Genomic DNA, 14921 nt, shown 5'->3' on the forward strand with positions numbered 1-14921 from the left:
CACTTTTTGAGTTGGGGGATGGCCTGTCTTATCCCCCAGTTTTTGGAGGTCGAGCAACAACAAAAAATAATAATTGTGCCACCCTCCCCCCGCTCAGTCGCTCCGCTCCCTCACCGGGTACCCCCGAGGCCGGTGATCAGTGATCGCTCAGCCCCCCCCACTTTCAAAAACGTTCCGCAGCCCCTGTATGGAATGAGCTACCAGAGGAGCTAGGGCGGCATGGTGGTGCAGCAGTAGAGTTGCTACCTTACAGCGCCGAAGACCCGGGTTCAATCCCGACTACGGGTGCTGTCTGTACGGAGTTTGTATGTTCTCCCCGTGACCTGCGTGGGTTTTTTCCCGAGATCTTCGGTTTCCTCCCACACTCCAAAGACGTCCAGTATGTAGGCAAATCGGCTTGGTAAATATGATAATTGTCCCTAGTTTGTGTAGGAGAGTGTTAATATGCGGGGATCGCTGGTCGGCGCGGACCCGGTGGGCTGAAGGGCCTGTTTCTGCGCTGTATCTCTAAACTAAACTAAACCAAACTAAAAGAAAGTAGTTCAGGCGGGTGCTATAAAAATAGTTAAATGACATTTGGGCAGGTTCATGGATAGGAAAGGTTTAGAGGGATATTGGCAAAACATGGGGAAATGGGACTAGCATAGGCAGGGGCCATGGACGAGATAGGCCCTTGTTTCCTTGCTATATGACTCTATGACTGAGGAATTGAATCAACTGTGAAACGCACGCATGATTCGACCATAGGAGTATTACACTGCATCAGTTCATATTCGATGCAACACACTTTTCCAATACAATTGATTTATCATTTTGGTATTGCAAATTACAAAATATATGTTATGTTCAGTCCTTCATCTATATAATTTTGCAGAAAGCTTGTTTTTATATTTAAATTGTTACAAATTTCTTTGATAATTACTTTAATGTTAAATATGTCATTAAAACAGCTTTAAAGGTAAACAATATCCTACCAAACTTTCACATAATTATCTCCACAGTTATAATAATGCACAAAAAGGTAGAATTGGTATTAATAGTTACTGCAAAGAGTAACTTCTCAACTGGGTGTTTAGTTATTTAAAAAATAAATTACCCAATTTACATTATTTCAGCAGTTTAAGATAAAAATATACGGTTCTTTTTTGCTACTGTACATTCCACAAGGTATTTTTCAACTTAACTGGATATTGATCATTAAGGTTTTTTCAGGCAGCAGCATGCAGAGTATGTAAACTTAAAACATTCATATAGACTCTAAATGGCAGCTGGTATGTGACTTCATTAATGCAAGACATTTTCTCATATTTCTGAAATTTGCCTGTGGTACTACAACATTTTTTTAAATATCCTTAACCTTTTTTTAAGACTAAATTTCAAAGCCATTTGAAAGGTAGAAACAGTTAATAAGGATTCTATTAATAATGCTGCAAGGAAAATGTATATTTATCAAGGATCCAAGAGTCACCCATTTTTAATATACTGCATTATTTCAAGTAAAAAGGGTGATGGACAGTGAATTAGGAATTACATATGTGAAACCTATTGGTATTTCAGAATAACTATGAGTAATAAATTGGCTTTAAATATAAAGTTTCAACTGGTTTCGAATGGCTTTCTTCACTTTAGTCATTCATCATGCTATTTTCATCAGTAGGTCATAGAAAAGTAGAGTATATTTGATGACGTCAACTAATTTCTTGGAGGCTAGTAAACTTGTAAAATTTACAAACAACTAGTTTCTGTGCCTTTTATGCCCTCGCTTATATGCCCTCTTTCTAGAGGTTGCACAGATCCTCTCCACAGTCGTACCCGGATGACTGATTTGCTCTTTTAAGATTAGTCGGTGATCATTGGTTGGCGTGGGCTCAGTGTGCCGAAGGGCCTGTTTCCATGCTGTATCTCTAGACTAAACTAAACTAATTATACACAATTGCATAATAGAACCAAAATTAATCCAATCTTCAATTAATGCCCTCACCACACATATAATTGGACATTGATGAGACACAATGTTCTGGCTCAATATTCTGCTCACTGATGCAGAAACAAATGAAACATATTTCAGTGCTACAGTTATTCCAGTGGCCCGATCGTGTAAATGAGGGTGAAGGACCAGGAGATTAAACAGAGATTAAACCAAGAGACTTTAGTCTAAAGATTAAACTGGTTTTCACAGCCTGGAAAGCATCCTGGGAATCAGATTGTAATTCTAATGATTCCAGTGAATGGAAAAGCAGACGAGTTTAATAAAGGACATTTGATATGACTGTCAGATTACCACCAGGTGCTGGACATAAGCATCTCCCACTTCTTCTGAGAAATTCCCAGTTAGTGTCTTGCTACGTTAAAAAAACAAACTTGTTTTGTCTTTGTGCGGAATCACTTCCAGGTTTACAGGCCACTTAAAGTCCTTCTCACGAATATGCAGACAGTCAATGAAACAAATCACCTCCTCTAACCTCGTCTACTGCACTCAGTGCTCCCAATGTGGCCTCTTTTACATCAACGAGATTAAGCATAGACACAGCAACCACGTTGTCAAACACTTACACTCAGTTTGCCAAGTTCTGCTGGATCTCCCGGTTGCTAACCATTTTAACTCTCATTCCCAATCCCATTCCTACACTGATCTTACTGTCCTGGGCCTCTTCCATTGCCCACGAAGCCCAACGCAAACTGGAGGAACAGCACCTCATATTCCGTTTGGATAACACAACCCAATGGTGTGAATATTGATTTCTTCAAACATCCCCCCCCCCCCAACCCCAACCCTACCTTCCTCTTCTCTCCCTCTCTTCCCAGCCTCAGCTGGATGTGCACTAATTTCCCCCTTTCTCCTTCCCCCTCCCCTTCCACCTATATTGCCTCCTCTGGCCACATTTCATGCCTTTTTTATCTCCTTATCTCACTACCTTTTGGCTTTTCATCTCTGGTCTTTGCCCAACCATCTGCCAATCAAAACTCCCTTTTCCAGTGTGATCACCACAATGATCAGTCTGAAGAAGGATCCCAACCCGAAACGTCGACTATCCATATTCCCCAGACATGCTGCCTGACCCGCTGAGTCACTCCAGCACTTTGTGCCTTTCTGCCTATTGCTTGCCCACCCCACCTCTCTCTCCCATTCTACAATCAATCTGAAGAAGAGTCCTGCCCCAATATGTCACCATCCCATGTTCTCCAGAGATGGTGGACATAGAAGTCGGGAGGTCATGTTGCACTTTTGTAAGACGTCGGTGAGGCCACATTTAGAGTATTACATCCAGTTACGGTTCAAAAGGGTGCAGAGAAGATTTACGAGGATGTTGCCAGGACTAAGTGCCTGAGCTGTAAGCAGCGGTTGAGCAAGCTAGGATACTATTCCTTGGAGTGCAGGCGGATGATGGGGTGATCTTTTAGAGGATATATATATATAATTAATAATAGGCAAATAAATAAACAATAATAGTGCAAAGTCAAAAATAAATGCCCCAAAGGCTATATAGTTCAGAGCCTATTTGGAGGTTGTAGTATTTAATAGCCTGATGGTTGTAGGGAAGAAGCTGCTCCTTTACCTGGACATTACAGTTTACAGGCCAATGATCTGCCTTTAATAATATTACTAATGCAACTAAAACCGTTTTATAATTACCAATGCAACTGAAACACTTAATAACTTAATGAAATTATTTCAACCATTTGTGTGATTTCTCCACAGGTTTGCGGGGAGCTCCGGGATACTCTCTGGAACAGGCTCATCATTTGCCAATTGAAATGGATCCATTGATTGGTAAATCCATTGTAACTAATTTAAGAATGAGATGTCTTCTTTACTGTATTATGCCAAGGACAATAATTGAAAAAAAGAACAGCAACGTTTAATAATTAAATAGAACATAGAATAGTAAAGCACAGGATCAGGCCCTTCGCCCCACAATGTCTGTGCTGAACATGTTCCAATTCTTATCTGTCTGCACGTAATCCATATCCCTCCATTCCCTGTATATCCATTTGCCTACCCAAAATTGTCTTAAATGCCACTATCGTATCTGCCTCCACCACCATGCCTGGCAGCAGGTTCACGGTACTCACCACCCTCTGTGTATAAAACTTGCCCTGCACATCTCTTTAAACTTTGTCCCTCTCACCTTAAATATATGCTCTCTAGTCATTGATATTTCTCTGCTGGGAAAAGGTTCTGACTGTCTACCATACCTATTCCTCCCATAATTTTATATACTTCTATCAGGTCTCCCCTCAACCTCTAATGTTCCTGAGAAAACAATCCAAGTTTGTCGAACCTCACCTTATAGCTAATACCTTCTAATCCAGACAGCATCTGGGTAAACCCCTTCAGCAACCACTCCAGAACTTCCTGGGAAACATGTTCTGACTATCTACCCTATCTAAAAGCAAATCAAGTTGATTTTTTTTTGTGCTAAAGTTAGCAAAAGTATTTTGGCAGTCAATTTAAAATTTGTCCTTTAACAGCAAAATATCTTAGCATTAGTTATCATCCTTATTTAATGTCAGAGTTACCAGTAGTTCTGTAAAGAACTGCCATCAGGCAGCAGTCCTTATAGCAGTATTGTACACCAATCCCTGTGTCGTAGGGCTTCCTGCCACTAAAACAATTAACCACCATCATCCTTTACCTCCCAGTATTACCAAGCCACACTTGGAAACAATTTACTAACTACCCTTGGATCCCATGATCTCAAACTATTTAGACCAGTTTTCCATGTGGGACCTGCCTCTTGCAATCTTTTCTGATAGTTTCCCCACCACTAATATTACGACCCACAGGCCTGTAGCTATCTGAATTATCAAAGATAAATAATCAGTTTGAATTTTTTGATGATGGAAGTGCAGTTGACATAGTCTACATGAACTTCAGTAAGACCTGGCCAGATGGTGGTGGAGGCAGATATGAATGTGGCGTTTAAGATGCATGTGGATATGCAGGGAATGGAGCGATATGGATCATGTCCAGGCAGATGAGTTCAGTTAAACTTGGCATCATGTTCGGCATGGACATTGTGGGTCGAAGAGCCTGTTCCTGTGCTGTACTGATCTATGTTCTATTTTCTAAGGGTCCCACACAGAAAATTTGTCAATGTTTGGAGTTCATGGGATCCAAGAATAATTGGCACATTATATCCAAAACTGGCTTGGCAATAGAAAGCGAATGTTGTTTCTGGGACTGAAAGTCTGTGACATCAGAATTGGTGGTGGAACCCTGACTATTTTGTATACAGACTACACTTGGAGTGAAAATGTTTCCACTGAGGTCCCTCTTAAATCTTTCCCCTCTCACCTTAAGCCTATGCCCTCTAGTTTTAGAACCCTCCACTCTTGGAAAAAGACTAGGCATTCACTTTATCCATGCCCCTCATGATCTTGTACTCCTACTCATTTGAGGTAAACAAAATTATTACAGACCTAGGTATACACTAACAGATAGTAAAAAATTGTCGCCATTGGAGCGACACCCAAAACTATACAGATTGAGGGCAGGGGTGAGAGTTTGCAAGATGACCATAATGTAGAGGTTACAGTGTGTAACAATGCTGAGAACTATATCTTGAACTCTGTATCTTATCCCTTGCTCTACCTATTGTTTCACTTGATTATATATTGCATGGTATATCTGATCTGTTTGGATAGCATGCAAAACAAAGCTTTTCACTGTACCTCGGTACACGTTGCAGTAATGAACCTAAATCTAAAGGATCCGAGGGGGAATTTTCTGCACCCAGAGGTTGTCTGGGATATGCAATTCACGGCCTAAGTGTTTTCACAACGTTGAGGAAGTATCTAGATGTGGAGTTGAGTCAGGAAGGGATATAAACTACAGGCAAAGTTCTGCTAAATAGGACTAATGTAAATAGGTACCTGTGGTAGGCATGTATGTGATGGTCCAAATAGCCTCTTTCAGTGCTGTGACATTATGGCTCGATAATTTGTTTCTAGATTTTAAACAGCATAAATCTCATAACAGTATTAGCCACAGATATGGATTAATATGGGATAGGACTGTTGAGTGATTTTAAAACATTGCAAGTCAAACACACTGTTACACATCATCGATATTCTTAGCTATTCAGTGGAAAACATTTGCTATTATAATCTTTGATTATGTAACTTAAACTTATCATGCTCTTCAAATCCATCAATGCACTTACTCATCCCCTACCTATACACATCAAATCCATCTATGTACTTGCTCATCCCTATTTATGCACACCATCACCAGCCAAACCAGCCTCAGGTCTTGCATTCCTACAATTCTGAGAGCATAGACATTCCTGTTTCCTTTGCCTCATGTATGGTGATTTTCTGGACCATAAACAAACTGCTTGATGTGCTTAGGGCTAAGTTGACAAACTAAGCATGGTTTTGGATGAGATGTTACAGGGGAATTGGAGTGAATTTGCAGGGCACGCAGGTCTGGTTTGACATCTTTCGACTCTCTGCTTACTCTCAACATTGATGACAAAGTGCCAGTACCAAATGTGATATGGTCGCAGAAAGTTAGAGTCATACAACCCTGGACAGGTCCTTCTACTCAACTTGTCCATGCTGACCAAGATGTCCTATCTCAGATTGTCCTTTGCCCGTGTTTGGCTCATATGCCTTTAAACTTTTCCTATCCATTTACCAGTCCATAATGCCAAGACCATCACATATCAGCCGGCACTTAAATCAATATCCCTCCGCTGAGTTACTGCAGCACTTTATGATTTTCTTCGGCATTTTGGTAAACCTCCGCTGCACCCTTTCCAAAACTTCCACATCCTTCCTTTAATGTGGTGACCAGAACTGCACGCAGTACTCCAACTGCAGCCTAACCAAAGTCCCATAAAGCTGCATCATGACTAACACTCAGTGTCCAGATCAATGAAAGCGAGTATACCATAGGCCTTCTTTACCATTTTATCTACTGCGTTGCCACTTTCAGGGAGCTATGAACTTTGATCCCAAGATCCCTCTGTATATAAATGCTGTTCAGAGGGTGTCGCCATTAATTGTATATTTTCCCCTCACATTTGACCTTCCAAAGTGCAACACCTCACACTTGCTCGGATTAAACTGCATCTGCCATTTCTTCACCAGCTGATTTGTAGCCGATTGATATCCCGCTGCATACTTTGGCAGCCTTACTCACAACCACAACTCCAGCAATCTCGGTGTCATCTGCAAACTGCATTTGCATGGTTGGCTAATAGAGAAGAAGTGACCTGTTCATATTGATTCAGAACTGCCTTACTGCTAGAAGACAGAGGGTTGTGGTGGAAGGACAATACTCAGGCTGGAAGTCTGTGAGTGCAGGAGGATGAAGGGTGATCTTATAGAGGTGCATACAATCATGAAAGGAATAGATGGAGTGAATGCACAATGTATTTTACCCAGTGTAGGGGAATCGAGAACCAGACGACAGAGGTTTCATGTGCGAGGGGAAAGATTTAATAGGAATCTGAGGGTCAACTTTTTTACATAAAGGGCGGTGGGTATATGGAACAAGCTGCCAGAGGGGATTGTTGAGACAGGTACATTCACAATGTTAAAAAAACTTATGGACAGGTACATGGATAGGATAAGTTTGGTGGAATAGTGCAGATGGGACATGTTGGTCGGCATGGGCAAGTTGGGCCGAAGGGCCTGATTTCCCACGCTTTATAAATCTGACCAGTAGAGTTCTGCAGGGATCGGTGCTGGGACCTCTGTTATCTGTGATACATAAAAACGACTTGGTAGATAGGTTGGTTAGTAAGTTTGCAGATGACGCCAGGATTGCAGAGGTCGTGGACTGTCAGTGCTTCTCTATGACTTAGCTGATTGTTAACTAAAACCCAGATCGTGCAGCTGTACTGGTGGAGGTGACTCTGACAGCTGTCTGCCCCAGCCCCAGCGTGAGCTGCTGGTTGTCAGCTCTCTGTGCATGCAGTGTGGGTGTCTGCTGCTGGCCGCCAGCATCGGTTCCCCAGTGGCAGCTCGCTGCTCTTCCAGAACACCAGTGTGCACGCAGTATGACAGCAAGCCGAGCCACAACGGTGCTCCCTCACATCACACTCAGGCACCAAGATTGTAGGTGACTGCTGCTTAGTCTTTAGATTTTAGAGATACAGCACTGAAAGAGGCCCTTCGGCTTCTCTGCATTCATTCTGGTGGAGTAACATAAATATTAGACGATTATGAAAAATTATGAAACTTTAGACTATAGAGATAGAGAGGAAATAGACTCTTTAGCCCACTGAGTTCGCACCGACCAGCGATCACCCCATATACACACACTATCCTACATACGAGGGACAATTTACAATGTACTGAAGCCAATTAACATACAAACCTGTACATCTTTGGAGTGTGGGAGGAAACTGGAGCACCCAGAGAAAACCCACACGGTCACAGAGAGAACGTACAAACTCCGGACTGACAGACACACAGACAGTAGTAAGGATCAAACCCAGGTCTCTGGTACTGTAAGGCAGCAACTCTATCGCTCCTTTAGTTTACGACATGGAAACAGACAAGGCCCACTGAGTCCACGCCAACCATCAATCACCCGTCCCATTTTCACATCCACTCCCTACATACTAGGTGGAATTTACAGAGGCCAATTATCCTACAAACCCACATGTCTTTGGGATGAGGGAGAAACCGGAGCACCCAGAGGAAACCCACACAGTCACAAGGAGAATGTGTAAATTCTACACAGACAGCACCTGAGGTCATGATCGATCCGGGTCTCCGGCGCTGTGAGACAGTGGCTCTATTAGCCTGATATCAGGTGCAAGGGCACTGTGTCTCCATCCCTGTCCACCTCCTCCACCTCTATTATGGCTCCTGCAGAGGCCGTGGATTTATCCTGGGCAGGTGCTCTGACTCTGGAGCGGAGAGAACAAAGATAAAGACAAAGGTTTCCATACAGATTTGACAGATTATCATAAAAGGATGCGAGGCATGGATAGGGTAGACGGTCAGAATCCTTTTCCCAGGGTGGAAATATCAAAGACTGGAGGGTACAGCTTTAAGGTGAAAGGGGCAAAGTAACCATTAGGAATGTTGCTCCAGTGCAGAGTATTATCTGAATTGATTGGATAGCATGCAAACAAAACCCTCTTTTGCAAGGAATGTTACAAACCCTCTTTGATATGAATTAATGCATGAATTAGACAGCAGCCCCTTTGTTTAGTTTAGTTTATTTATTGTCATGTGTACAGAGACACAGATATAGTACACAAGTACAATAGATCCTCTTCTGGAACAGCACGCAGAGAGTCGCCACGTTCTGGCGCCATTTTACAACTTCCAAGTCTCTGAAAAGTCCAATCTTGACCCAAGGAGATCTGCAATTTCATTCTTCCTCACGTTGAACCGGTTTCCTGGCAGCACTGAATTGATGAAGTAAGGGTCGGACTAGCCCAGCACGATGCCGTCGGCTCCTTCCGTGCAGCTGCCGCTGGCTGCACTCGAGCTACTCGCTCACCATGCTGCAGTAGGGCCTCCCGCGGTCGCCTCCGCCAACACCACCACCTGTAAGCCTCTAATTAATTCTGGCCTATGCATGAACAAGAGAAGTGCTGTACCATGTGCCCAAAATGTGCAAAGATAACTTTTCAACAGTCTTGATCTAAGGTTGCTTCTAACACACCACCGTATGAAAAAGTACAGTTAGCACTCCAATTTAAGAGTAATCCAATTTCTACATCATAAGATTCTTTTATTCTGATTATAACAGGTATGACAATGAAAGTTAAATCTAAGAACTCGTTAACTAGGATCTTATATCTGAGTATACTCAGCCTAGTCGGTGTGGTTTCTAACATTTCCTGTTAGTCACCTGTGTTGGCATCACAGTGGCAAGCTCACCTCACCAGAGACCCAGGTTCAAACCTGACCTCAGGTGCTGTCTGTGTGGAGTTTGCACGTTCTCCCTGTGACCGCATCGGTTTCCTCCCACACCCCAAACACATGCGGGTTTGTAGGCCAATCGGCCCCCTGTAAATTGCCCCTGGTGTGTAGGGAGTGGATGAGAAAGTGAGATAACATAAAACTAGTGTGAACAGGTGATCGATGGTCGGCGGGGACTCGGTGGCCCAAAGGGCCTGTTACCATGCTGTATCTTTCAATTAAAAAAAGATGTACGGGAACTGGGTTCGAACTTTGTATTTGCCCCTCCCAAGGCTCTTCTCAAGAGAAGACATATTAACATTGACTTCCAGAATGATTGTTCTGCTGAGAGGTTACTAAATCAAACTGTCTTGTAGATACGGGATACTATTCTATCTTTATTTTTCATCAGAAAAGCACTCAGTAGTGTGGCCTTGTGTGTCAAAATGTTTTCTCTTCTTCTTTGAGTGTCTCAGTTTGCTGATTATAAAATCTCTTTGAAAAGCATCAGGAAACCCTCAGTGGGATACAAAACAGAAGTCATGTGATAGAGAGCATTTCATTTACTGGGAGGAGCCACTATCTTTTAGGTTTAGGTTTGTTATTGTCACATGAACCGAGGTACAGTGAAAAGCTTTGTTTTGCATGCAATCCATACAGATCAGATAATACTAGAAATAAATACAATCAAGACAAACTCAAGTACAATAGATAGAGCAATGGGGAAGATACAGAGGGCAGAATATAGCTCTCAGCATTGTAGTGGTTCTATTGACAAAGTCCATTGTCCGCAATGGGGTAGAGGTGAATTGGACAGTACCCTAGCTTATGGAAGGACTGTTCAGAAGGCTGAAAGGCCTGTTCTCGTGTTGTATTCTTCTATATGCTATTGATATTTATATGTTTAATTTAAAAATCCATATATGTCATATTTTTATTTTATAAAATATGTTTAATAGAATTTTATTTTAATGTTCATATTTTTTATTTTATTATTTTATAATAACATATTTTTTATACATTTAGTATATTATTATATATATTCGTTTTTAATATAGAATATAATTAAAATCTTTTTTTTGCTGTCGTCCTTTAAATTCCTATTTATAACTCCATGGTTCTGGCTAAGGAGTTAGTAAGAGAGGCGTAAATCATAGGCCTGCCATGAAACATATGAGCTGAGAGCATTGTTTCTTTGAGTCTGTCAGGAATTTGTAGATGTTTTCCTTTGTCTCCTTGCAGCCAATAACGCCAGTGTGAACAAGAGGCAGATCACGGACCTTGTGGATCAGAGCATCCAGATTAATGCTCACTGCTTTGTTGTGACAGCAGATAATCGCTACATCCTCGTCTGTGGATTCTGGGACAAAAGTTTCCGTGTGTACTCAACTGAAACAGGTACATGCCGAGTCACCACTGAAATCCTCTGCTAAACTTACATTTTGAAACTTAGAGCAAGTGGAAATATTAAAAACAATGTGGTGCTTGCAGCAATTGGGCCATGTATCTATTCATTGTGTACATGTAATTCTCTTCATTTTTATCTCTAACATACCTTACATTGTGCATTTTTCACTCAAGATACATTACTATTAGCTAAGTCAAATTGGTCGTTTTTTGACAAAATACCATAAATATCAACATTTTTCTGCAGAATAGGTATTCCAGTCCAAATTGATAAGTGGTGCACTCTTATTTGGCCTCAAAAATGCATCAAAAGATCACCATAAAATCCCTTTCTGCAGGCAGCCTGTAACAAGCCTTTTCAATGATTATTAGGAACAGGTAATAAATAGAGACAGGTACGAGACAGTTACCTGTCAAGTGATGGTTACCTGTCAAGATTGAATATAAAACATGTCTAACATTAATGCTCATCGCCAGGCCTGTCATTCAAATCTAAAATTTAGAAGGCGTCCGAAGAAGTGTCCCAACCCAAAATGTCACTATCCATGTCCTCCAGAGATGCTGCCTGACCCGCTGAGTTACTCCAGCACCTTGTGTTCTGTACAAGATTCCAACATTTGCAATTCCTTGTGTCTACTCTCGCTCTCTAAAATTTAGATATTGATACTACCAATGATGGTACTCTCAATTTAACTATATTTAAAGTTAGGTTTACTCAATTATATTAAAATATATATTTTTAGAACACCACAAAAGGCAAGGTCTTTTAAAAGCATCACAAAAGTGAATAAATCAAAAGAGCTGAAGGGAAACAAATTTATTATTTGCGAAATTGAGACCCAACTAAAAAGTTAATGGAGACGCAGAGAACTGCAGATGCTGAAATCTTGAGCAAAACACAAAGTGCTGGAGGACCTCAGGGGGCCAGGCAGCATCTGTGGAGTGATTGGATAGGTGACATTTTGGGTCGGGACCATTCGTCAGACTCAGACTTCAGAGTTCGAAAGAAGGGCCCTTACCCAAAATATCATCTGTCTATTTCCCTCCACAGTTGCTCCCTGCTGAGTTACTTTGTGTTTTGTTGAAATTTAATAGCCCAGTCACTACCTGATCAAACCCACCATCCGGGAATGTGATTTGCTCATAGAACATGGAACAGTACAGCACAGGAACGATGTCTGTGCCGAACATGATACCAAGTTAAACTGATCTTATCTGCCTGTACACGATCCACCGCTCCACAAACATGTGCTTATGTAAATGTCCCTTAAACGCCACTATCTTATCTGCCTCCACCACCACTCCTGGTTTTACTGAACAGCTCCCGCTGGTAGGCATTAATCTTTCTCCAGGGAAATATTAAAACATTGCAACATACATGAAAAATTGTTGAGTACAAAGTCTGTAAAGAAATAACAAATTTGTTTGCAACAGTTTCAATAACACTTGGTTTGATTTATTTTTAGGAAAATTAACACAGATTGTGTTTGGACACTGGGATGTGGTCACGTGTTTGGCCAGATCAGAATCATACATTGGTGGTGATTGTTATATTGTATCGGGTTCCCGTGACGCCACACTCCTGCTCTGGTATTGGAGTGGCCGACATCACATCATTGGAGACAATCCCAACAATAGTAAGTAGCCTTTGGTAGTAGTGGTGGTATCACCTGGTGGCTTTGTTTAGTTTAGTTTAGAGACACACCGCGGAAACAAGCCCTTTGGCTCATCGAATCCGTGCTAAGCAACGATCACCCCATACACTAGCACTATCCTATGCACTAGGAACAATTTACAATTTGGTTTACCGAAGCCGATTAACCTACAAATCTGTACGTCATTGGAGTGTGGGAGGAACCCAATGCGGTCACGGGGAGAACGTGCAAACTCTGTACAGACAGCACCCATAGTCAGGAAGAAACCCAGGTCTCTGGCGCTGTAAGGCAGCAACTCTACTGCTGCGCCTCCGTGCCTTGCTTTGTGGAGTCCAGCAGAATGGCCAGGATTTTGGCCAAACCTCCCAGAAACAAAATTTGGGGCAGCACAGTGGCGCAGCAGTAGAGTTGCTGTGTCATTGTGCCTGAGTCCTGTGTTTGATCCTGATTACGGGTGCTGTCTGTACAGAGTTTGTACTGTACATTCTCCCTGTAACTACATGGGTTTTCTCCAGGTGCTCCCATTTCCTCCCATGTTTGTAGGTTAATTGGCTTTGTTAAAATTGTAAATTATCTCTAGTGTGTAGGATAGTGCTTGTGTACGGGGTGATTGCTGGTCAGCGCGGACTCAGTGTGCCGAAGGGCCTGTTCCTGCACTGTATCTCTCTCTAAACTCTAATAAACTAAACCTTATAGATTTAAGGTGAGAGGGCAAAGATTTAATAGGAAACTGAGCGGCAATGTTTTCTCGCAGAGGGTGGTAGAGGACGTAGTTAAGGCAGGAACTATAGCAACGTTTAAAAGATACTTGGACAGGAACATATATAGGAAAGCTTTTGAGGGATATGGGCCAAATGCAGGCAGGTGGGATGTGTGTAGATGAGATATCTTGTTCAGCAAATGGGCCGAAAGCCCTGTTTCCACACTATAGGATGTGTAAATTATTATTAATTAGCTGTTTCAGCTGGTAGAACTGAAGTAGTGTTTTTAGTAGCGTTGGAGCTGTAATTAAGATTTGTAGTTTTTTCGATCTGTGAAATGAGGTTTGTTGAAGAACATAATTGGGATAATGGGAGTAATACATTTTATTAAATGCAACGTATGCCCATAAAATACAACCTAAAAATAAAGGGGAAAGATTTGTTTTGCATTGCTTTACCTAGTTAACAATTTATTGAAGGTTAACTGGATTGCCTAACATTTTACAAAATATTAGTGATTTATTCGAGATATTTCATTGTAACAAATTGTCTCTCTTTATAATATTTAGAAATAATGTCCACAGAAGGAGAACTGCTCACTATGACTTTTATGGTTTATTCATACATATTGGGTGTTATGAATGAACAAAAATGATTTTTTCAAAATGTGCAACTAGATGACTGTTTATTCCAAACAAAATGATAAAAATATATTTTAAACAATCAGGTACCGCAGCTGGTAGAGATGCTGGCTCGCAGCGCAAGAGATCCTGGTTCAATCCAGACCTCGGGTGCTGTCTATATGGAGTTTGCACATTCTCCCTGTGACCGCGTGGGTTTCCTACCACATCACAAAGACGTGTGGGTTTGTAAATTAATTATGTAAATTGCACCTAGTGTGTAGGGAGTGGGAGAGAAAGTGAGATTATATAGCACTAATATGATCGATGGTCGGTGTGGACTCGCTGGGCCGAAGAGCCTATTTCCATGCGCTATCTATAAAACTACAACTAAAGGCTTCCAACAACTTCCAAGCAAGGTAAAATGTCGGAAGCGTTGATAGCAGGCTTAATCATTCCATCTAAATGTTAACACAGGCAAGTAGATGAAGCTATTTGATGGCTTTTGTTAATAAAACAAAATTATTCCTAATAATCACATATCTAGAGCTACCTTGAAATGTTGAGGATTCAATGGAGTTATCACACAAGCTGATGTATGTTGGCAGAGTTGAGCGTTGTAATGCAATACTGCAGAGGCTAACCTGTTTACTTAATTAGTG

The 14921-nt window shown here is 41.5% G+C and overlaps 1 protein-coding gene across 6 annotated transcripts in view; it reads left to right on the top strand.

Moving 5' to 3' along the window:
* Nucleotides 1-14921, top strand: part of LOC116974451 (neurobeachin-like) — a 395937-nt gene that overhangs the window by 368680 nt on the left and 12336 nt on the right. For all 6 annotated transcript variants that reach the window (XM_033022898.1, XM_033022900.1, XM_033022902.1 and 3 more), the window contains 3 exons: nucleotides 3701-3772; nucleotides 11119-11274; nucleotides 12750-12920. In XM_033022898.1, coding sequence (XP_032878789.1) covers nucleotides 3701-3772; nucleotides 11119-11274; nucleotides 12750-12920 — 399 coding nt within the window. The remainder of the gene's footprint in view (nucleotides 1-3700; nucleotides 3773-11118; nucleotides 11275-12749; nucleotides 12921-14921) is intronic.

This window comes from Amblyraja radiata, chromosome 6 (assembly GCF_010909765.2).
Source record: "Amblyraja radiata isolate CabotCenter1 chromosome 6, sAmbRad1.1.pri, whole genome shotgun sequence".
Taxonomy (NCBI): domain Eukaryota; kingdom Metazoa; phylum Chordata; class Chondrichthyes; order Rajiformes; family Rajidae; genus Amblyraja; species Amblyraja radiata.